Below are 26,349 nucleotides of genomic sequence, written 5' to 3'. Positions count from 1 at the left end.
TATACTATATAAAACCAGGGATGACGTTACCTACAATTGAGACTTTTGTCGTTATGTCTTAGAATGTTGAAATTAATTTTACTGTGCAATTTGCAAATTTGTGTATTTGTATGTAAATTAGCCAAGCGCATGAAATTTAGTAGAATCGTGGGAGATGGTTAAAATCAAAGTAAATGGAAGTAGAATGGCTGAAACATTTAAGATTTGGTTTCTTTAAACATATGTTCACGAAGTTTACAAAATTATTTTACTTTGATTACATTTCTTCACATTAGTAGGTTATTGTTGTGCTGAAGGAATGTTTAACATGAAATAGCCCCATTGACTAAATAATCAACGATGCAAGATTAGTTAGAAAACTTCTGTTTTGTTTTTATTTCAAAACATATGTTGAAAATTTATTCAAAACTTTTGTTTTAAATTTCATAACATTTAATTTGACACGTAATTGTAGTGTTTAATCTATGATTTTATCGAGTGGAATAACCTTAAGGGGATCCAGGCTTCAGAAAATACATTTTTTAAATTTTTTGTGTTTATCATTTTTTTAAGATATTTATTATATCAAATGGGCCTAAAAACTGTTATTTTATTTGTTGTAGCCACTCTATGTACCACAGTACCATTTTATGTATTTTTATGTATCATAACGTAACACATTTTTATTTTTGATATAACTCATAAAATAGTTGATCAATTTTGTTCAACTAGGTGTCTTTTTGTAGCTATGTACACTTACTGAAATCCTGGGTATTACTTTGTTTGTAGGATAATTAGTTTTTATTTTATAAAGGTTGAAAAACAAAAAAATTCTTATACTATATTTCAAATAAAATTTTTTTTATTATTTTAACTATTTGACTTATATTAATAATTATACCCAAAAGTTTGTAAATACTATAAAGAACATCTGGTAAAAATTTCAACATGATAGGACAAAAATTGGCTGAGATATATCAACTTTTCTGTTACAAAACACTAAAAACCACAACTTTCGGGGAATCGCGATCGAAGTCCTAGAAAATACTAAGACGCGCGCATGTAGTATCTGGGGAAAATATATTTTTTGTTATGAAAAACGTGTAGGATACCTATAAAACTTATATTTTCTTGTACATAAATAACCAAATAACAATAAAATACTATAAAAAAAGAAGTGAATTTTGGCAATTTTTTCACTTTCTGAAGCCTGGATCCCCTTAACAGTTACTCTAGAGAATAACCTGGGAATAAAATTTGAAATAGGTTTGTACAGGCAATACATATATTCCTTTCATTAATTACTATAACAAATTCCAATGGGCGGAAAAATAAAATTGTTTGGAGTAGATTTTAACCAGGTATCTACTGTCTGTTGCTCCAAGGAAAAAAGGTTAAAATAATATAGCCCAACATGCATTGTATATATATACAATCTATATAGATAGTAAAGATAGAATATATAACAGTAAACCCTGGAGGTAGTTTCCGATTCTTTATGTTTCACTAACCAAAAATATGTACCTATATCAATGCTGATGAATTTGTTTTCTTGATTGGTTTCATTAACATGATAATGGAACCCTAACCAATGGCAAGTAATCAGTCGATGATTCGCTTTTTTAACTGTAGGCTAAATAAATAATATAAACGGTAAAATGTTTTCAAACAAAATTTACATCCATTGAATGAAAAATAATATACTATTAACATGACTATAGCTGATATGGCTTAGCTGTCGGCTATCTGTACATTGCATCATAACATCAGACAGCGCTGTGTTATTAACTTAAAAATTATAACGGATTAACAAATAAATACTTTACTATGGTCTTAACAAACTATGAACCCATTGAACGTTTAAATTGGTCTATTTTAAAGAGTGTATAAAATCAACCACAGCTTTAGGAGGAATACCACCACATAAGCTGACACAGAGAGTAGTTTATATTTTATGTTGATCAGAAACGAAACTATAATCAACTATAACTTATAGGGCAGCCTTTATTCAGTTGTGCCTTTACAAAAGGAGTAGAGCTATAATATTAGAAATAATAACTGGGCCAGGGTACTAATATGAGTACATGTAGTATTGTAGCACTGTATCGATTCTGACACATAGATAATTTTATTCTGAGTTTGTTTAAATATTACAATAGTTTGTTTTACATTTGAGCTTTTTAGGGACTTATGTCCCTACAAGCCACTAGTTTATCAATATAAAGCCCAAAGTACACATGAACTTTTGTGAAAACTACAAGTCATACCCCCATAAACCATATACTTAAAATGTTCGTCATGACGAGAAAACTAGCGCAAAACTATCCATTATTTCATAAACTGCCCTTAAAGGTCGTAATTGCTTTCCAAGGAAACATAGGAAAGTCATAGAACGCCACCAAGTAGCAGAAATCGAGATTTTTTAAAAATATTATCGTTATTATCCTATATAAAAGAAGAACACCTACAATACGAAGATTCCCACAAACAATGAACAAGGATGTTATCGGAAGTGCTACTATTTTGTAGGAAACACGGACTTTACTTTATGATGATTTGCAAAGGAAACCCCTCTAAGGCTGAATTAAACTGGTACGGCAAGGACATTATATATGTTTTCATAAAAGTCAAGTGATTTTAAAATAATATGACTACATCCAAGAAACCTTATTAAAACTTGCATTGAAGGATTCGCATTATTCACATTCAAGGGAAACAAAAACCCATCTGAACAACAGTAGGCCTTACAATTCTGCATATTTTCAGGTAAATATAACTTACGTTGTAACAGTAACTAGCCAAATTAATGCCAATTGAGGCAAATAAAATTGTGACAGAGAGGTTATGCAGAAAATCAGGCAGTTCTTAAGTACCTATTGTAAACAAAATTGTATCTCTATAAAAAAATTACTGAAATTTGTACTGGTGACAATGGGTAGTACCATGCTGACTACGTTATCATTGACGAAGATCAACATGGACTACCTATGTGGCTATTAGTGGGAAATATTTGTAGAATACACTAAAAACCAGATCAGCTTTTGAAAAATGGTAAAATATTTACAAGAAATGTTTAGGCTATTATATGGAAATGTTAGGTACGTTCCATCTATGAGTTTAGTCTTTTAAACTCATCGGAAATTATTACTTTTATTCGTTTTTAAATAAGTTAATAATTGTTTTTAAATAACTACTTTACTTCTTTGCAATTGCTTGATTTAGAGCAACATGTACACTAGTCGTTAATTATACTAGCACATTTTTGACGTGAGATAATAGCACGTCTGAAAAACAATGCTAATGACATCAATACACACAGTAGGAATTTATTCGATAAGAAAACTCCTTAAACGATCTATTTTTAGCCTTTAAATACTACCCTGTGTACGCCACTATCTGCCCTGTATTTTGCTCATTTTCTTTACGCTGCCTCTACCCTAATCACTAATTCAACTGAACAAAGGAAAAATATGTGTGTTATAACATTTTGGATCTATGGTATTGCGTTTTAAACCATAATAAAAGCTAAAATACAATTTAAGAGTGTTACTGAGAGAAAGTCACGTGACCCTGTAATTTTTCTACCTTTTTTCTATCCCACCAACACATCTTACGCTAGTTCTAGCCCGTAACAGTTGAACACAATATTTCAGGCAAGTCCTAGATCGTACTAAGAAATAATGTACAGACAAAACTCTAATTTTATTTATATAGAAGATGTCTCGTGTTCACATAATCTCTCAGTGAACTGATAATTTGTCACTTAGTAATGCTATCATACTTCATTTAAATATTGATATCAGTAAACCAAACTATGAACATCGGTTTTTATATGTAATTGTTTTGGCAGAGCTTTGCTACTGCTAAAAAAAAGAAGTTTCCCTACTTCTATTTATTTCAAACTAATTAATAAAACAAATAATAAATAAACATTCCTTTATTTATCAAGCCGTTCTCTCAAATTAGTTGAGACAAAGTTTGACATTAAACATTTCGAATCCTCCATGTTAAACTTGGTGTGTAATAATATCAAATGTTAATAAAAATATCTTATGGTACTCCTTATATACTGTATAATACGTGAAGGTGATTTCTACGAAACACCACTCCTCCGTTAATAATGGATGGATTTTTAAAAACGATGTGTCAAAATGAATCGACATCATTCAGTTAGTCTATATAACTTTAAGTACTCGGACTACTTTTACCATCGGCACAGAAAACATACTACTATCTGATTGGACCGTTAATACCCTCTAACATTGAACCAAAGTATGCCCAACTTTATGTATACGACTTAAACACAGCTGTTACTTACAGAATGGGCCACAATCCGTGAAATGCGAACAACTGCAGATGCTTGATCTAAGTGAATCTATATAAGGCAAGCAGAAATCTATATATAAAGCCAAAAGTACCCATGAACTTTTGAGAAAACTACAAGTCACACCCCCATAAACCATAAACTTAAAATGTTCGTCATGACGAGAAAAACCTTGCGCAAAACTATCCATTATTTCATAAATCACCCTTTAAGGTCGTAATTTCTTTCCAAAGGGAACTTTCCTTATACATAATGTTAAAAAAACCTCAGCTGTCCTTATTTGTATGTTATTCTTTCAATGTATTTCCTTATTAAAATCAGGTGTAATTATTTGTTTGTATTTCTGTATTCTGTTTTGTTTATTCAAGTTTAACTTAACCAATCAATAATTTTATTAATACTTATGAATTAAAACGGGGTGGGTGAAGCCCGTGGGTAACAGCTAGTATGCTTTAAAACCTTTTATCTCAGCTTATGTGCATCGCAGGGAAAATCTACGCATACTGTTAGAAAGATAGTTTCCTGTGGATGTGCAGAATGCCTTTATAAATTAAAATACAAAAATAAGCACAAAATTATAAGTGCTTCGCTCAATAATATAAATGGGGTATTTGCATTTTTGTGACGCTTAACATCACGCACACTGCGCCTCTGCGATGAAATCAAGCAGTAGTGAGTAGACAGACACAGCAAAAAACCGCCAACCGGGCGCTCGAAGGCTTGTACAATAGGAAACAATGCCATTGTTTGCGCTTCCGTTGGTAACGCAAATATTTAGAGCTCGATATACTAGGAGCAGCACACTACTATAGCAGGGTTTATTGAAATCGTATTGGTGGATCTTTTGCAGTTAAACACTTTACCTGCTCTGGTTAAAAAAAAAATGCTAAATTTTTATAATTTTTTAGTAGTGATTTCTATATGTCCGCTATTTTACCAGTGTAAAGCAGATTAATTTATGATTTTATATAAGAAAAAATATCTGTTTGTTGAGAAGGCACGTTGTAACTTCAAAGGGATGTATATCCGTTTTTGATTTTTCCTTCGTCTTGTCGCGTCAGTTCATATCGTACATATGTACTTCTGTGCAAATGAATAACCCTCTATCATAGTTTTGAGAAATTGGTTGTGGGGTTACTGTTAAAGCTAAAATTCATTGACATGGGGGATGTCAGTTAGTTGTCTCAGCCTTATACATAGGCTACATAAAGTTGTCAATTAATCTCTCTACGTAATGTTAGGGGCTTACTCGTTTATATGGTCATGTGGCTTCTTTTGCAACAAATGATGCAAATAAAATAGCATAATCTTTGAGTCGAATCTTTTAAAGTCATCAGAAATTATGAATGTTATTCGTTTTAAAATAACGCCTGTAATACTTAGCAATTGCTCGAATTCGAGCAAGAGGGACACTATTACTTATTTAATACGCAAGCAGGATTTTTGTGACAATTACTCCTCCGAAACTACTGAACCGATTGACATGTTTTTGGTCTCATTGGAAAGAACGTAACGTGAAGTTGTGCAGGAGACTTTCATTTTAGGGGAATAATACCTTTTTATTGTTATCTTGCAAATACTGTCATGGCATCCACTTAACTCATAAGGCCCATGTTAAATTTCTAAAAGTTTAAATTCACATAGGGAAAACCCCCGTGGTCCGATTTGTTCCATTTCAGATTTATACCTTCCCGTGGTTGGGTACTATGACTGTGCTAAATTTCATGCAGATCGCTTCAGCCGTTCATGAGGAGTATTTGTAAAACTAAAGCAGGAGTGTAGTATAAGAGCTTCGCTCCGTTCAAAAAGGTAAACAAAAGTTGTAACATGTGTTTACAAAAAAATCATCTAAACTAGCACATTGCAAAATAGAGAACAAAAGGGGAGAACAATCGGATTGATACCGTTGAGCATTATTTGCTACAAAATGTATAACCAATAAGGATTATGCACCATTGGCTTTTGATGTTACAAGTAGACATTTTTCATTTACGTGAACCAGACGTACAATTTACTTTGAATACTGCACATAGGGATTCCAAATTATGTGAACCAAATATATCATTAACTTTGGATACAGCAATTAGACATTACATTAACGTGAACCAGATGCATTATTGACTTTAGATACTGGAAGTATAGATATCCCATTTACAAGAAACAGAGACATTGACTTTGATACTACAAGTAGACATCCGATTTACGTGAACCAAATGTATCATTAACTTTGGATAGGTACTGCAAGTAGACATTCCATTAACTTGAACCAGACGTGCCATTGACTTTAGATACTGCAAGTAGACATATAATTTATGAGAACCAGATGAACCATCGACTTTAAATACTGCAAGTATACATTTCATTTGCGTGAACCAAATGTGCCATTGACATTAGATACTTCAAGTAGACATTTAATTTATTAGAACCGGATAGACCATTGACTTCGGATACTGTAAGAAGACATCCCCTTTACATATAACATATTTGGGTTCTGCAAGTAGACATTCCATTATTTATGTGAATCATACGTACCATTGACTTAGGATTCGTTAAGGAGACATCTCATTACGTGAACCAAATGTACCATTGACTTTGGATACTGCAAGTAGACATTCCATTATTTATGTGAATCATACGTACCATTGACTTAGGATTCGTTAAGGAGACATCTCATTACGTGAACCAAATGTACCATTGACTTTGGATACTGCAAGTAGACATTCCATTTACTTGAACCAAAATGTGCCATTTGCATTGGATACATCAATAGACATTTAATTTATAAAAACAGAAAGACCATTGGATTTAGATAGGTACTGCAAGTATACATCTCATTAACGTGAACCAATTGTACCATTGACTTGGGATACTGCAAGTAGACTAGACATCCCGTTTACGTGATATAAATGCACCATTGACACTGGATACTGCAAAGAGACATCTCATTTACGTTAACCAAAAGGAGCATTGACTTTGGATACTGTAAGTATACTTCCCATTTACGTATAACAAATGTAGCATTACCTTTGGGTTCTGCAAGTAGACATTCCATTGTTTATGTGAACCAAACGTACCACTGAATAAGAGGATTCAACCAGGAGATGTCTCAATTACGTGAACTAGATTTAGCATTGACTTTGGATACAGCAAGTAGACATTCCATTTACATATAACAGACGTAGCATTGACTTAAAAAATTATTAATATACTTGCTCCGCTCAATATTGCAAGCATACAACTGCATTGCACACCTAGTATATATAGATGATGATGATGATGATATTTTGTTCTGCATCATCTGATGTTTTGCAATATAACGATCAATTACGAAATCTTTGGAAAATCTGAATACTACAATAACTCTTAAAATAATTTCTTATCGAATTATCTTATATCTATTGTACGTGTTGGTACAATAGATATAATTGTACTGAGATATAATTACCAGGATTACTATATATTTAGCTAAGTAAATTCCCTCACCTCATCACATCAGTAAGCCTCTCTATGAGTGATTTTGATCTTTTTAAACCATGGATCTTTCATATAACGTAACACACTAAAGAAATTTACACAGTTAGTTCTTGAGGGTGTAAAACTCTCTAGCCTCTACTCCTCTGTAGAGGTAAAAGAAACTTACGAAAACCTTGACCAAACAAAATTTACTTCAAAGGGGGGAATGTAACTAGGGTAGAGTACTCACTAGGTGGAGGACCTCTAGGATCGTGGAATAAGTGAACACCAGTTCCAGTATAATAATTATGATTTAATAAAAATAACTAAATGTGCACACATAAAATAAGTACATAAAATGAAGATAATTGTTATACAGTGATATTATTATTATTCAGAATAGAAAAATTACAAATAAAATTGAAATAATATAAATGACTATTTAGAGCCTATTTTGTTTTTATACTCTGTTTCTTGTATAAGGATATTTAAAGAAAATTTCCCTTAACACTTAAATTGTATTTAAAATTTCTTTATACAAAATGATAAGAAATAAAATATTTCCCTTGAGACTTAAATGTTATTAGTTATATGAATCGTAAACACTTAAAACATTCTAAGCTAAATTAAACCCAATATTTACATACAAGTTAGTTCATCCCTCTGATAATATATATTAACTAAACATACATTTAAAATACGTGCTTACGTGGTTAACACCCTAATTTTCAATTATTTACTCATATTTGAAATTGCCTCTATTATTATATACACGTCTATATTAATAGTCTAACTAACAGGTTTATTTATTTGGATTCGTTTTGAATCCTGTTTTATTCAAACTTCAAAATTGCTCTTGTTTAGGTTGACCCCTTTTAGTTTAATTGAGGGATGAAGTTTATATGAATTTTAAAGTAACTCTACTTCGTCTGCCCTATTTTTATATATTTACTTTATCTTTCTTATAGTTTATTTATTTCATTTATATATAGATTTTGTTATATCTTATGGAGTTTCTCCTTAACATTTAAGTTGTGCACGCTACCAATTGAGTGAAGATATTTGGACATACCACAAGACGAGGCAGTTGGGCAACGATTGGAAGGTTCCCCGGGGCGTTCCTTTGGTCACAGAAAACGTACTACTATGACCTACTACTACGTACCTATAACCCTATGGTTATAGTAGTACGTTTTCTGTGCTTTGGTGCGGGCGTAGACTCCGGGGTTGTTCGCTCGAGACTCAAGGGTTGATCCAAGCGTAGTCCTTCCTCTCGTCGTCGGTCGCTCGTCCTATGGGCCGTCCTCTTCGGGTTGCTTTGGTCCTTGGTAGCGTGGTAGTGTAGTGGTGCCTTTGGTCTTGAAGAATAGCCGTGGTTGTGTCCTCGTGATCTTGAGTCTGGTCGGGATCTTAATAGGTGCTTCAAACTACCCTGTTAAGTCACTGTCCCTACTCGATCCGGGACTCCCGACGGTTTCTTCTTTGAAGTGCTACTTCTTGAGACCTCTCCAAGACTGATTAACACTTTTCTTCCCCAAGACCTCCTTTCCCCTCCTGGATTATCGGTTCTTCCCCCCGATGTCTTCGGGAAACGCCTACCCTCCAATCATCGGTGGAATATCTTCGATCATCGTCCTCATTGGCTTCTCCCCTCATGACCAGCCTCCAGATGGCGTGGTGCTGGCCGTAAGTAAAATTATTTCTTTATGCATGTAAAATTTCTCGGAATCGATGGGAACAATATTGTTTCTCGTCGATTGTTCCCATCGGTTACAATTTCTTCTACGATGCATTCCAGATCGAAATTCAATCTATGTCTGGCTTGTTCTCAGCCAGGTCTTTGCCCATGAGAACGTGACTTGAACTTGAGATCTTGCGATCATCTTTACTTTTCATTCCTATGAGGGGTCAGCGAACGTTTTGTATTGTTCATGAGTATGTAAAGAAAATGATTTAATATTTTAAATTTTTAATTTCCATATGTTTATAAGGGCATTTAACAACCGCGCAATTAATAAGTACTGTAAACCATATCTATATATTAATAGGCAAGCATGTTTCTTTAAAACCTTTTTTCTCAGCTTGTGTGCATCGTGGGGTAAATCTACGCATACCGTTAGAAAGCTATTTTCCTGTAGGTGTGCAGAATCCCTTTATAAATTTAAATAGGCTCAAAGATAAGCACAAAAAATGAGTTTACAAATTTGAAAAAATTAACATGGATCTTATGCGTTGCCATGCTGGTGACGAAATAACAACGAAATATAAACAGAAAATCAAAACAAAATGGAAGAAACTCCAATCACATGTTTTATTTACAGTGTGGGGTGAAAATAGAGAAGTGAGTACATTACATATTTTTGGTCGAGTTTCGACCACTGGACGACCTCTCGTTACTGTAAAAGGCCGGTCTTTGTCACAAAAACATACTTCTTTGTATAAGGATTGTTATGTAAATGCAGTTGTCATCGTAATTTACAATTATTGATCTGTCTAAGTGTTATTTTTTCAATAAATGTAAATATCTTGTTTGGTAAACAAAGGATGTAATTGAATCTGTAAGTTAAGACAAGTATGCGAAAACTACAGTTTTCCATTAGCTCAAGCCTAAATTATATTGTATGTAATGTAGCTTGTTATATTTCGTTATTTTTGTCACGTAAAAACATTTAAATTCTGTATGATGTATAAACATAAAAAAAGTTAACAACAAATTCATTTGAAAGTAAAGTTTAGACATTGGTACGGTCGACATTGGTACATTATCATTGGCGAAAATGCACATGCACATTAACATTAATGCGGCTATGTTCAGTTCAGTTCAAAAATCTTTATTCACATAAAAAACATTTTTTTATACAAATATTCAACCATGTGTTGTAAAACACGTGTGGTTGAAAAACTTAACACTGTCTTGAGTAGGTTCATTTTATTTCAACTGTCTTTTTTATGTTTAACTTTAAATTCACTGTCACTGATACCTTATATCTAATTAGATTTTTCTCAAACACTTATGGTTCATCCCTTCACTGGCTATTCACTCTTACATACTATTTTATATTTACAAATCGTTTAACGGTATATGCTACATTCGATAATTAATTATTTCACTTTGTTTGATTGAGTTATTCTTTATCAATTCCTTTAATTTATTTTTATATAATTCAATTTTCAAATCCTGCATATTTTTGAGTACTCTAAAATTAAAGTTAAAACATTTTACTACTTTATGGTAACACTGTAACCTGCTTGTGTCTTTCATAACAGGTGGTATCATAGTAAACTTTTTATCCTACTAATATTATAAATGAGAAAGTTTGGATGTATGGATGTATGGATGGATGTATGGATGTATGTTTGTGACAAGTGAACGCGAAAAATACTGGTCGGATTGGGCTGAAATTTGGCATGATGATAGCTCACATTACCGATTAACATATAGGCATATTCTTAGTTCAAAAATCCTTTCGGGCTCCGCCCCAGTGGCTCTGGAGTTTCCCATGTTAACCTTATGAGAAATGGAATTATTGAATCTTAACAGCTGTTTCAATTAAACAAGTTGGTTCTGTTCTATGATGTTCAATGGCATTAAAGTTACAAGGATTACCAACAGGGTGCAGCACTATTATTTCTTTTACATTTATGACAACAGCTAATTTGCAACCAAAAGGTGAGTGAGAGTAGCGAACGAACTTCAACCTGGAGGCGAGTTAGCGTAGCGAACGAGCTAACCTGAAGGCAAGCGAGTGCAGCGAACGAGCTCCAACCTAAAGGTGAGTGAGCGTAGCGAACAAACTTCAACCAGGACGTGATTGAGCCATGCGAACGAGATAATCTTGAAAATTAAGAAGTTAAACGGGACAGAGCCCGCGGGTTACAGCTATTTGAATATAAATATATCTTCTCTAGCTGCATTACGTCCAAGTACTGAAACAGTGGTGCAGCTGAGTCAAATTTCTTTACACCACAAATAGTTTTTAATGTAAGCTTTTGCATTATTACAATTGGTTTAAGTATTGTTGAAAACGTCCCTCCCCAATGAATTAAACCATACTTAAGAGTAGATTCAAACCAGGATAAATAGCGTTCTAAGAAGTTTAGGAGTAATAAACTGTCTCAAATGAAAGAAATTATAGTTAATTTTTCTACGTTTTTTACATAGTTGATTAACATGTGTATGCCATTTTAAATCTGAATCTATATGAAGGCCAAGATACTTGACCGAATCAACAAAATTTATTTTTGAACAGCAACAATCACGAAAACAAGTAACTAAATGACAACGTAGATCGATCTCTTCTTTCAACGACTCTGTCAAATGAGGTTTGTAAGTAAATATCATTGCATTAGATTTAGAAGTATTGACGATTATTTTGTTTCTTATCACCCAATTTGATATTACGTTCAAATCATTATTAATTTTCATCCTCAGTAAATCATAATTGTTAGCACTGCATACTAAAGATGTATCATCAGCAAAAGCATATATCTTCGATTTTAAATCCATTGATAACATGTCATTAATATAAATTGTGAATAAAATTGGTCCAAGCACTCCCCCTTAAGGGACGCCAAGCCTTTGAGAACATACATCTGAGTAAACGTTTTTTATCTTAACCATCCGTTTTCTTTCATTTAAAAAAGTCTCAAACCACTTAAAACTATTTCCCTGAATTCCATATAACTTTAGTTTATGTAATAATATGTCTTGATTAACTAAGTGAAATGCCTTAGTAAAGTCAAGATAAACTCCTATTGTTGGTTTACGCTCATCAACATGATTAACTATCTCGCTTATATGTCTTTCAACTGCTAGGTCAGTATTTTTACCTTTCATGAACCCAAATTGATTATTTGAAAATAAATTGTTATCTGAAAAATATTTAACTAATTGGCTTTTCACACAAGTTTCTAACAGCTTAGCAAAGGTATTTAAAAGTGATCGGTCGGTAATTATTCATTTGCAATGGATCAGCTGCCTTATATACTGGAACAATGAGTGCTGTTTTTAGACTAGAAGGAAAGTAACCTAGCTTTATACATAAATTAAAAATGTGACGTAATATTGGGACAAAAATCTTAACATTTTCTTTTATAGTATTTATGGAAATACCATCAAAGCCAACAGACTGTTTATTTGGTTTGCTTAAGATTAAACTTTCTAATTCTACCTCAGTAATTTCAGATAAACGTAACCTTGAGCTGCACGCTAGACCGATATCCGGCATGGCGGGGAATCCCGGCCCATACAATTCTCTAATCAGCTTATCCGGCATACCAGTAAAATTGTTATTGAATGAGTCAGCAACTATTTTTTCATTACCCTCAACCTGTACAATTTCATCATCTATATTAATCGATGTTAGTTCATTTTTTGACTTTCTCATAATAGATTTGCATATATTCCAATAAGACTTTGATGCAGCCCTTTACTGCTTCAATTTTAGATGAGTAATAATTAATTTTTTCCCGTCTTTTCAAATTAGAACATTCTCTAGAGAGTTCTTTATATCTATTAAACAAATGTATGTCATAGTGCTTTTTCAATCGAGAGTGAAGTCTGTTTTTTTCATTTATCTTTTTAATTAGTGTGTCCGATATCCATGGAGTTCGATGCCTATTTTTACTGTTAATAGGCCTTAAAAAACTTGATTGCTCAATACATTTATTATAAATATCGTAAAAAACTGTTAGAGATTTATCAACATCCTCACAATCAAACACTGGCATCCAGCTCACTTCAGCCAACCTTCTTTTTAAAATTGAATGATCTACAGCCTTGACAAACTCCTCTTTCAAAGCACTATCACAACTTGTTACGCAATTTACATTAACTCCAGCATGATCAGTAAAGTCATAGTTTTCTAAATTACTATGAAAAATTAAATTAGTCTTACTTCTAATGAATACATGGTCTAAACACTTTACCCAATTTTCTCTCCCCCAAGTTGGCTCATTTATAAACGACTCAAAACCAAATGAGTTCATTATACTTAAATAATCAATGACACTGTTATTTTGTTCTAAAATGCATAAATTTATATCTCCTAACATAATAGCTGTGTTTTTACAATTACTCAAAATACGTTGCAAATCATTGCGGAAAAAATAAAAATCATATTTATAGTTTCTATACAAAGCTATTAAGTCAATTTCAAAAGGTTTATCATTTATGGTAAAAACTAATGTCAGTTTAATTAATTCAACTTCACGTGACTGAAAGCGTTCATAATTTAAAGTTAAATGATTAGAAATATAAATTACCACTCCACCAGTCTATGTGTATAAGTTGAGACACGTTTGTAGAAAACACTAAAAAGGCAATCTTCTAAACAATTTTAAAATATTTACAACTTTAATTATATAGAAATGTTCATAACACAGTAAGTAATTCCATTAGTTGCATAAGCTTTTACGTGAGTCTTTTTAATTAATTGAAAATTAAGTCTGTAATAACTCTTAAAATAGCTCCTGTACCGGTACTTGATAATTGCTTGATTTCTAGCAACGAGTACACAAGTTAAAAATTCAACAATGCATTAACATAACAAGCTCTCTTTCAAGCTGCAAGACTAGTAAACGGCAGAAGTAAGGCAGAACGGCAGAACTGCGGTATTGGTTTACCATACACGCCTGCAACGATGCGCTGCAAACCGCGCGACGAGTAGCTAAATGAACCGTAGAGTAAGTGAGCCTTCTAATATTTGTAGAGGGTTCACTTACTCTACAGATCATTGTGCCAATGAACTGTAGAGTAAGTGAGCCTTCTTCTATTTGTGTAATAGTTATCATGAAATAGGCTCGTATAGTATACGAGCCTACTCCTGTAATTTATTTAAATTCAGTATTTTGGCTCGTATACTATACGAGCTTATTCCTGAATTATTCAAGAATTCATACGCTTGGCTCGTAGGCACAATGATCTGTAGAGTAAGTGAACCCTCTTAATTTATTTGATATTTTTGATCGGCTCGTATAGTATACGAGCCTGTAGTGCAAGTGAACCTTCAATATTATTTACGAAGCTCGTATAGACTATGATTTGTAGAGTAAGTGAGCCATGTGTTTTAAGAATTACATATTTGGAGGCTCATTGTGTCAATGATTCGTAGAGTAAGTGAACCCTAACCTTGCCATCCATCAAACAACTGCAAGCACCATTAGATTGAAAATGGTGGGATATTCTACTATGATATTTAAATTCACAAAAGAATTTCTTATTCTTTACCTAATTTTATCGTACACCGCCCCTTGCTGACTCCCAGAATTTGTGGTTTTCAGTATATACTCAAAATTAACAAAATAATATACTACTGGTAAACTGGTACTTTATTAGTATTTAAAATACATTAAAGTAATCTTGTGCGTCTTAATTTTATCTTCACATCCTACTTTATGTTCACAGGTATTGGTACACTACCTTGGGCAGTGATGGGTGAAATGTTCCCTTCCAATACAAAATCACTAGCAGCTGGAATCCTGACAGCTTTTAATTTTTTCTTGGGTTTTTTGACTTCATTCTTTTTTGTAGAGGTGAGTACAAAACTGTGCAACATATAATGTGAATGTCCTCCTGTGTTGGTTAATTTAATGTAAGTATGGTAGTTATAGAGTAAGTTAGCTAGTTAAAACATAATATTCTAGAGAACTTTTGAGAGCTCGGATGTCAAGAGGTAAATACACTCACTCTTTAGGAAACCCAGCTCATAGCAGTGACAGTAATACTGACCATTTCCAATCCAACCATAAACAAATCTACATCTGTTAACAGCTTTAACATGTTAATTAGACGTCACCTTTTCTCTATCCATACATATGTGTATCCATATTTAAAGTATCCAAAACCAATTTATTATTAATATAAATTAGGTTAGGTTAGGTACATAAATTTGTAAGTTAAACTCTTTGGTATTTTTAGATGAATCAATGGGTGGGTATCCACTGGTCATTCTGGATGTATGCGGCATTCTGTGCTTCAGCCGCACCTTTCACAAAGTTTCTCCTTCCAGACACTAAAGGCTTATCTCTGGATCAGATACAACAGATTGTAAACCGACCGTGGAACTGCTGTAGATCTATCAGTAGAGATACAGTAGACAGAATTTGATTACTTAACCTACTATGAAGTACAAATGAAATCTATACCTGAGGAATGGGGTTATGGGTAAATGAATCAGACATTCAGATATTCAGACATTCAGACATAGAATAGTATAAAAGTGTTTACGGTTCTGTTCCTCAGTACTATATTGACAGATGAATTTAGGTTAGTAACATAATGTGTTACGAACAATGATTATAAAAGCATGAAGGTTGTGTGTAAATTATTGTCCCCAGCAAGCTCCAGTAACAGTGCTGTAGTTAAGCTAGTTAAAACTAAATCTTGGCGTTTTTAATTTCCTTCAGTACCATTCTATAGCCAGTCCCCATCTCCCTGCCATCATTAACGGCTTCTACCACAACATTGAATACAGCAAAGAAGCCATGATTGCTTAGAAATAGAATAGTATTTTGAAGGAAGGAAAAAACTTGGAGTTGGTGTTAGATTGGTCATTGGTACCTAATTCCATCACAACAGGAGCTTAAGGATCTCGTTAGAGATCTTAATTTACAAGACAATCCTTAATTATAATTGTCTAGCACATCTCAGGTTTATATTTTGTGTTCTCCAATTATATGACTCAATTATGTCAATATTTTAACGTTGATGTCTACTGATGGTAAAGCTCTAACGTGCATGGTTACTTAGTCACAGATTTAACACAAAAGGTACCATGTGTATCTGAGAGACTTTCTTCCTATGGAACAAGAAGTACAAATTTAATAACTGTGATGCATTTTGTAAGCCACAGGTTAAAATTTTGTTCTTCCCTATGTGTGTTTTCCTGAGAAAACCTAAAAAGGGAAGCAGAGGTAAATATTTTTGTAAAATTGGTAACACATTAAATGTCAAATTTCTTCATGTCTGACGTATTTTAAAAGATTTTCATTACAGTTTTCACATATTGCAGTTAAAATATCTACACTACTAAATCATAATTATGCATGTAAGTGAAACATATACATTTTAAGCTTTTAATCTTGCAGTGATTAACTTTGATCTTGCATTAAATGCTGTTTACTTCAAAAGTAAAAAGAATATCCTGTTACTTTAGTGAGTATTTTATTTCAATGGGAATCTAAAAATTAAAAGAATGTTATAGACAGATTAAAATACATAGTTAAATTTGAGTGTATAGTATGGTAGTTTCTTGAAACTTCCATTCAAGGGTATTTATTCTATTTGAATATGGTGAGTGAGGAAAAATATATTTCTGTTAAGGTAAAGTAAGTAATTTATATTTTTTATGATTTATACTAACCTATTCTACATTGTAAATATTAAAACTGTAGATTTTAAGGGCCAAGGTAAAATCTTTGTACCGTATATTTCAAAAGTATAGCCTATGGCATGATAAATGAAATACTTATAATATTTTAATTAAAACACTAAAAGTATTTAGTACTTATTTACTTGTGGGTGAACCCAAAAATTTAAAGTACCTATGTTAAAAGTATCTGTGATTTATAATACTGTTTTATATTATGATGTTATGAATAAAAATTGTTATCATCTTGTGTACTTTATTTAAACCTCATTTAATGTAGGAAAAACATTAACTATCTTAATTGTGTGGCGAACTGTGTTGGATGAATGAAAAAATACAAATATGTTAAAGATGTTCCTAAGGCTTTTGATAATTTCTTACGAAAGGAAAATCTACAATTTATGTGGGGATACAATTTTGAAATGTATTAACTTATTTTGAAACATCCCCAACCTTACTAAAATGAGTTTTAAATTTGTTTAGACCTAAAAGAATACAAAATGTAAACATAAAGACAACAAACACTATCACAGAATTAATTAACTTAACAAACTGTGTTATCTAACTTGTACACAATCAGTGATAATCTGTGACTATTAATGTAAGCAAGTGGCCAGTTCAGTTTATCTTAACCCTAACAGCAAACAGACTGAAAAACATTTCTAACAGCTTTGTGTTGTGACAAAAAAGAGCAACAGACGAATGGAAAGAAGATTAAAACTAACAGCGCTTGACTTTGAAAGAAAAGTGGATCTTAAACAGTACAGGTTAAGGAGGGATCACAAGAAAGGAATACGATGTGTAGATCCTGATGAGAGAATACGGCAGCAATACTTCCGGGTGTGGGTTAGAGAGAAGATACACAGACGTAAGTTTTAAATTTGATTTAAATTAGTAATGACACATTTATTTGTGCTTTGACAGATTCTTAATCCAATCATATTATTTTAGGGCCTTAAGTGCCTCATTTACTTCTTCTATCTCTTTTGTTGAAATGTAAGCCTGACAATATTTTTTTAAGTTTCTAGTTTCTACATAATTACAAAATAATGAGAATCAGAAAACACTTGCCAATTTAAATGGAGACAGACAGATGATGAGTTGTGTGGTGTAGGTCAGATTTGAACTATGGATGACATAAGTCAAATGCACTGTATTTTATCATGTTCAGTAAATGTTATTTAAGCGCACAAATAATGCATAACAAATATTGTTTTATTTACAAGTTACAGAGTACTTAATTAAACCTTCTGGGTTTAAAAATGCAGTCAGTGACAGTGACATCTTCAAATTTGTATGTGTTATAATGTAAAGTTTGTCCAGGGAGAAGTCTTTTCCATTTAGGTAAGCCTGCTATCCTAAAAAAAATCCTGTAAACCAAGACACTTGTGCGCTATATGCTACATCAAAACCTTACATTGTTATAAGGATAGCACAAGCACACATAACTACATTTTCTGGTAAATTTTTTTGTTTTTTGGTAGGTAAAATTTTTTTGAAATCTATTTTGATGTATTCCTGAACAACGTAATTATCAGCCCATTTTCTTTTTCAGAAAATCGCTTCGCTCTTTTGAACCTTGCTTTTGTAAGTATGAATTTAAATATATTTTCAAAAATAAAACTGAAACCACTCCTTCAATCACCTGAAGTTCTTTCAGTTAATAGTGGTTCTGTATTTTTACTTGGACAGTAATTTATTCATTTTATTTATGGTAGTACAATGCTAGCATTGTAATTTAACATGAATACTTTTTAAAATAGTATTTAATTGATGACCTAGCTTACAGAAGGTAATACTAAATTACTTGCTAGGGATGTCCGATGTAATATTTCATCACTACTAAGGTGACTATTTTTGACTCAAGGGTTGGCAGAAAAAGTGAAGCTGAGGTCAGTGAAAGAAAGAGTGAGGCCAAAAAAATGTTTTTTTGTTTTCTTTATTTGCTCTAAAAATGGTTGAGAAGAATGTGTTTACAAAATCACAATAAACATTAAAAGTGTTAAACTGATGGGTCAGATTTTAAACTATAAACATTACAACAGCTGATGTATTTCCTAGTCTGTCCTGGTTGGCTCCCGGTCTATCAAAAACTGTGCAGTATGAAGCTTGCATTTAAATAGGTTGCATGAATTAAATGAATGAAATGAGATCTTAACACGTTCGCTACTGCAATAGTATGAAATTTTTCATTCACATGGACCAGCGACGCACATATGCAACGGCCAGTTTCCCCCCATAGACTGCCGTCGCCACATTAAAATAGACTGCCGTCGCATATTTGCGTTGGGGTTCTAATGTTATTAAAATGCTCATATCTTTGTAATGGCCTATTTGAAGGCACTGAATTCTCTGCAGTGGTCTACAGAGATGTCTGACACACAACTGCGTTGCTTGGACTGTGGATGATTGGTGATGTCATATGATAGTTGGAAAAACTGGTCTTTACTTTTCTGCATCACTGCATGTATGTATGCAGTATTTATGAAGCAATATCCTATGTAGCTTTTATATTTGTTCAGTTATAAACTGTTCTTGAATAATCTGTTTTTTTTTACTTACTTTCACTTTCACCTCAAAACACAAACAAAATGAACTGTCGTATAGCCTATATGTTACGTTTGGTATATTTCAAGAAAACTATGATAATTTTCACTATTTTCTTCGCTGTAGACCGGGTGTCACAAATATGTGACATTACAAAAAGTTATGAAAAATACAAAAAAACAAGAATAAACTAGGTGGCGTTCGCAGAGGCATCCACAAGATTGAGCGGAGTCATCAAGGGTTCATATTATATTGTTTTTGTCTTACTGCAGTAAAAACAGTATTTTTTCATGCATGCGCTGCGGGTCTAAAGTAGCATTTTTAATATTTAGGGAGTAAAAATCGTTTTAGCCTCTATGGAGTAAAAATCAGCTGTTGTCAACTCAGTTGTAAATTTCGATTGTAACCGAATGCATGTATCGAAAATATGTATCGATTTGTGCTTCGTAATCATTTTTTACATATTACAGTCTACAGTCTCTTCCCGTAGCATTTTTGCATTGCAGATACATTAATCCATTCCCAAACTCAACACTGCTCACATTTACTACTTCCTTCACCACACCCTACATCGTGGACCTGTTTCCCTCTCTTCCCATAGCATTTTAAGATTGCAGATACCTGAATCTAATCGTCATAAACAGATCCCACACTCCGAACAGCTCGCCTTTACTACTTCCTTCGCCACTTCCCACATCGCGGACCTGTTTTCCTCCCTTCCCATAGCATTTTAGGATTGCAGATACCCTTATCTAATCGTCATAAACAGATCCCACACTCCGAACAGCTCGCCTTTACTACTTCCTTCGCCACTTCCCACATCGCGGACCTGTTTTCCTCCCTTCCCATAGCATTTTAGGATTGCAGATACCCTTATCTTATCGTCATAAACAGTTCCCACACTCCGGACAGCTCGCTTTGACTACTTCCTTCACCACTTCCTACGTCACGGGCCTGTTTCCCTCCCTTTCCCATAGCATTTTTGATTGCCCATACCCTTATCTAATCGTCATAATAGTTCCAACACTCCGGACAGCTCGCCTTGACTACTTCCTTCACCACTTCCTACGTCGCGGACCTGTTTCCCTCCCTTCCCATTGCACTTAAAGATTGCAGATACCTTAATCTAATCGTCATAAACAGTTCCCGCACTCCGGACTACTCGCCTTGACTACTTCCTTCACCACTTCCTACGTCGCGGACCTGTTTTCCTCCCTTCCCATAGCATTTTAGGATTGCAGATACCCTAATCTAATCGTCATAAACGGTTTCCACACTCCAGACTGTTCACCTTTACTACTTCCTTGACCTCTTCATACGTCACGAACCTCAAGCTAGTGTCGTCATTTGATTATAGTACCTGGGGACCGAGCTTTGCTCGGGGAAAATCATTAGTTCACTCTGAAAGCACCGTAGTATTGGAGATACATAAATCCACACATCTACATCCTACACAATTTCCTACGTCATGGACCTGTTTCCCTCCATTCCATTGCATTTAAAGATTGCAGATACCTTAATCTAATCGTCATAAACAGTTCCCACACTCCGGACTACTCGCCTTGACTACTTCCTTCACCACTTCCTACGTCGCGGACCTGTTTCCCTCCCTTCCCATAGCATTTTAGGATTGCAAATACCTTTATCTAATCGTCATAAACAGTTCCCACACTCCGGACAGCTCACCTTGACTACTTCCTTCATCACTTCCTACGTTGCGGACCTGTTTTCCTCCCTTCCCGTAGCGTTTTAGGTTTGCTGATACCATAATCTAATTGTCATAAACATTTCCAACACTCCGGACAACTCGCCTAGACTACTTCCTTCACCACTTCCTACGTCGCGGACCTATTTTCCTCCCTTTCCATAGCATTTTAGAATTGCAAATACCTTAATCTAATCGTCATAAACAGTTCCCACACTCCGGACAGCTCACCTTGACTACTTCCTTCATCACTTCCTACGTCGCGGACCTGTTTTCCTCCCTTCCCGTAGCATTTTAGGTTTGCTGATACCTTAATCTAATTGTCATAAACATTTCCAACACTCCGGACAACTCGCCTAGACTACTTCCTTCACCACTTCCTACGTCGCGGACCTATTTTCCTCCCTTTCCATAGCATTTTAGGATTGCAAATACCTTAATCTAATCATCATAAACAGTTCCCACGCTCCAGACAGCTCGCCTTGACTACTTCCTTCACCACTTCTTACGTCACGCACCTGTTTCCCTCCCTTCCCATTGCATTTTAGGATTGCCCATACCCTTATCTAATCGCCATAAACAGATCCCTCACTCCTGACAGCTCGCCTTGACTACTTCCTTCACCACTTCTTACGTCGCGGACCTCTTTCCCTCCCTTCCCATAGCATTTTAGGATTGCCCATACCCTTATCTTATCGTCATAAACAGTTCCCACACTCCGGACAGCTCGCTTTGACTACTTCCTTCACCACTTCCTACGTCACGGGCCTGTTTCCCTCCCTTTCCCATAGCATTTTTGATTGCCAATACCCTTATCTAATCGTCATAATAGTTCCAACACTCCGGACAGCTCGCCTTGACTACTTCCTTCACCACTTCCTACGTCGCGGACCTGTTTCCCTCCCTTCCCATTGCACTTAAAGATTGCAGATACCTTAATCTAATCGTCATAAACAGTTCCCGCACTCCGGACTACTCGCCTTGACTACTTCCTTCACCACTTCCTACGTCGCGGACCTGTTTTCCTCCCTTCCCATAGCATTTTAGGATTGCAGATACCCCCCTAATCTTATCGTCATAAACAGTCCCCACACTCCGGACTGCTCGCATTTACTACTTCCTTCATATCACTTCCTACGTCACGGACCTGTTTCCCTCTATTCCCATAGCATTTTATGATTGCCTTTACTACTTCCTTCACTACTTCCTACGTCACGGACCTGTTTCCTTCCCTTCCCATAGCATTTTAGGATTGCAGATACCTTAATGTATTCGTCATAAACAGATCCTAGACTTCGCACTGCTACCCTTGACTACAATGTATCGAGTAATCTTAAGTATAATCTTTGCTCAATATTAACAAGTGATGTTTTTTCCTTTTGTACTGTATTTGTAATTTCCTAGTATACTGTGGGTAGTTGGCTTATTATGAACACATGCTAAAACTTCAAATCTTTTGTTTACTTTTTACTTGTTATTTAATTCAGCCAACATGGTTACCTAGCAACCCATAAGACTAATGTTAAGAAAATGTGATTTTCAGTTTCATTTTTCTACGGATTCCTGAGAGACTTTTTTAACGCCATATAGATGTTGGCACTCACCGATATGGTCTTTATCACCATGCAAAATTTGAAAACGATTGATTCAGCCGTCTAGGAGGAGTTTGCGTATTACGAAATGCATAAAAGTCGACGTATAAGAGCTTCGCTCGCTTCGCTCGCTCCGCTCAATTATTTACAAACACGATCGTAGCGTATTACAATGTAAATGATCACTGTTTTACAGGTTTTTGCCCGTGGTCTGTGTGTACTGTTATCCAAATGACAGCCGGTCTATGTGTAAGATTCAAATGTATACCTCGGTCTGTGGCAATGACCGCGGCGTCGCATATAGCCTATGCGAGGCTCAGTAGCGAACGTGTAAAATAACTAAGGGAAAATAAAATAACGTTTTCCTACAGTCACCTGACAAAGTGGGCTTCCTTGCATTGATTAAAGTACAGAAAGTTGCTAATTGCTGCATTTACTTTTTGCCACACTCATTTTACTTTTGCAGCACTTTTTTAGCCACACACCAGTATTCCAACCAAACAACACAAAACAGCGTGCTTTTATTAGGCACCTAATACGTAAGTTTTATACACTTGAAAATAAGTTGGCAACACTAAAAGATACTGCGACTATGATCAGCTGTTGCAGTGTTCCCTTGTTGTTCAACGCTTGGATTTAGCCTAGAACCTAAAACGTGTTCAAAATTCATGTTTTCGGCCCAGAAAACATGTTGCAAGCTTTAAAAATGTTGTCTTCGCAACGAAACATGTAAGCTGTTGAGCAATATCATTTTTAAACTATTTGATTGAAGTACCGGTATGTAAAAAACCTATTATTGTCTTAAAACGTGTTGTTTAGTATTTGAAAGACTAATTATTTCTATGCTTTATAATAACTGTAGGAAAAATATAATGTGTAACACGATTGCAAATTGCCTTTGCTGCACTCGAGAAACTTTCCACGTAAATATTTCTCTCATGTGCATTAAAGTGCCACTTTGCACACTAGTTAGTTATCCACACACAAATATCCACAAATATCCATTTAAATATCTACGTCAAAATATTTTCAGATGTTGGAAGAGCATGGAGTGAACTTTGGAGTAAAGGGGTGGTTCATGGACACGCGAGACAGTCCTTTTGGAGTACACGGTGTCGTCGAAGGAACCAAAACGCAATTTAAGAGATTGTAAATATTATTTTTATTTCCCTATCTAAAAACATAGGTTAAACATTTCCTTATTAAATTTATCATCATCAAGGATCAGATAAAGACAATGCTCATTTATGCACTAGGATAGATTAACAACTCTAACAATCTAACAGATCAATCTTGTGTTGGTTCTATGGTGTTATAGCCAAAGAGTAGAGCTCACATTGTAAAATTTACCCTTAAATAAGAGGGAAAGATTTAATTGACATAAACATACTCGATTACTGAACATTAACCAACTTTAGGATTGATAGTAAGATAAGAAACCTAATTGTGGTTAAAGCAACGAAACTTCTCTTGCTAAAATTGTGGTGTCCCGTCTGTTAAAGTTTACCACCTTTTAATTAATTTTATAAAATATATAATTCCAATAATTGATAGGGAGCTTAAAATATTTTTTTAAATTTATTAATGATGTTTAATAGGTACTTTTAATGTTTTTCTGTGTGCTGAATTTTTGTTCCCATCCTTTATTTTCAGTAAGATAGTTATTTTAGTGAGCACCATGATGAATAATGTCACACTTTTAGAACTGTTTAGAACTAAACAGTAATAAATACCAATTATTTACTTGTAGTCAAGATATGAACGAAAAATTATAGCTAAGATAAAATTGTTCAAATGTTGATCAGATAATATAAGCTTCACCAAGAGCTTTTATTTATAGTGTCTGTTCTGTCGTATTTTTGATTTTTGCCTATTCCTTTTATCAATACTGACGCAGGCACCAATTTTTCTGTAATTAAAATTGTATAAAACAGACAATAGTAAACTACATTGTTAACCCATGTAACACATATTTATTGGCAATTTTCTAGTCTAAGCTTCATGGAGGACTGGAAAGACGAAGAAGTAATAGACTGCTATGTTAGGAACAAACACGGATCATATATAGAAAACTATACTTTTGATCGCCTTATGTACAGTAAGTATTTCAAAAAAATTCTCCAGGCAAAAAAGGTGGTTAACATAATTTCCCAGGTACCATATCAGTAGGGCCTATAATGTGCGAGGTTTGGTAGTAAATGTGTTGAATAAGTAATTCATAAAACACAAGGAAAGTATGTGTTAACCAGTAATAATGATTCCTCGTCTTAACTATAAAATACATCTTCTTACAGTACAATATATTACACTAACACACATACTGTGCGGTGTAGTTAAATATTATAGAGAAAAAAAACTAGCATGGGTTTTTATGAGAGGTGATTTCCGATAAATGAATGCAACAATGGCAAAATAACATATGATCATGTAATGGGAATTACAGAGAGACTGTTAAGAACAAAGACATTTCAATGGATACAAAAACACAAAGGTCAGTTTACTGAACACATACATTTCAGAGTTTTGTGAGTCGGTTGCTCAGACAGTAGAACATCAGTTTTTGTACCCAATGCTGAAAGTTTGTAGGTTCACGCCACTAAATTTCATCAGTACTTTTAAGTCTCATACTGTACCAGCTTACCCTTTTTTTGCTCAACACTTTTACCCATAGAAGATTCAAAGAGACCATTAATCTCTACAGACTAAGAAAATTGGCATGAGAGAATTGGGTTGAACCCCCGGCGTATTTGAACAAATTTCAGACCTTTGGGCTGTTTTCCTTTAAAAGCACAAAATACCAATGGCAAAAACAATAATGATTGAACCAAAATTCAAAAAATTTGTAAATCAATATACAAGTGGCTGTTATTCCGTATAATTTTATAAAAAAATCTAATCAAATCAATTAAGTTTTTGAAGTATACTAAAATAAATAGTTATAACAGTTCAAACAATTTGTTCAAACAGTTTATTACAAAAACTTGACACATCATGGTTTTGTTTTCAGTTGAAGATCCATACACTTATCACTCTAATACAATGGAGGTAAAAAATGTTGATAGTGTGTTCGATGGAATACTGAGATGAAAAACACAAGATTTTTAGATTTGCTTAGCTTGATAAAAATAATGTAAATTTTTTGTCTATAAGTCATGACGGTGACTGTGGTGAATTTGTGGAGAAAGCTAATATAAACAATAATTAAAATATAAAACTGTGCCTTTATGTATCTTTTAGTTAATCATCCTTCTTTGAAAATAGTTAATGTGACTCAGTTTATATGTAAAAGCAACTCTGACACTTAAAATATGAAAGTAAACTTTATAGATAATGCAAACATTATTTATATTATAAAATAGCAAGAAGTTTTACTTTGACAAT

The 26,349-nt window shown here is 33.9% G+C and overlaps 2 protein-coding genes across 2 annotated transcripts in view; both read left to right on the top strand.

The window, feature by feature from the left end:
• The window catches only part of LOC129002566 (facilitated trehalose transporter Tret1-2 homolog), a 33,226-nt gene extending 15,931 nt beyond the window's left edge, over window positions 1-17,295 (top strand). Inside the window, exons 8-9 of the mRNA XM_054430474.1 lie at window positions 15,162-15,289; window positions 15,675-17,295. Coding sequence (XP_054286449.1) covers window positions 15,162-15,289; window positions 15,675-15,863 — 317 coding nt within the window. The 3' untranslated portion in view covers window positions 15,864-17,295. The remainder of the gene's footprint in view (window positions 1-15,161; window positions 15,290-15,674) is intronic.
• A 473-nt stretch (window positions 17,296-17,768) lies between these two features.
• On the top strand, window positions 17,769-26,119 carry LOC129001983 (uncharacterized). The gene is made up of 5 exons (XM_054429450.1): window positions 17,769-17,992; window positions 18,680-18,711; window positions 24,002-24,117; window positions 24,960-25,066; window positions 25,976-26,119. Exons 1-5 carry the CDS (start codon window positions 17,827-17,829, stop codon window positions 26,053-26,055), a joined length of 501 nt encoding a protein of 166 aa, XP_054285425.1. The 5' UTR covers window positions 17,769-17,826; the 3' UTR covers window positions 26,056-26,119.
• Window positions 26,120-26,349: the final 230 nt, after the last annotated feature.

Source organism: Macrosteles quadrilineatus, unplaced genomic scaffold, assembly GCF_028750875.1.
Source record: "Macrosteles quadrilineatus isolate MER2022 unplaced genomic scaffold, UCM_ALF_1.0 Scaffold_9__3_contigs__length_116548681, whole genome shotgun sequence".
Taxonomy (NCBI): Eukaryota; Metazoa; Arthropoda; class Insecta; order Hemiptera; family Cicadellidae; genus Macrosteles; species Macrosteles quadrilineatus.
The sequence above is the reverse complement of the archived record's forward strand: the minus strand, read 5'-3'. Positions and strand labels throughout refer to the sequence as shown.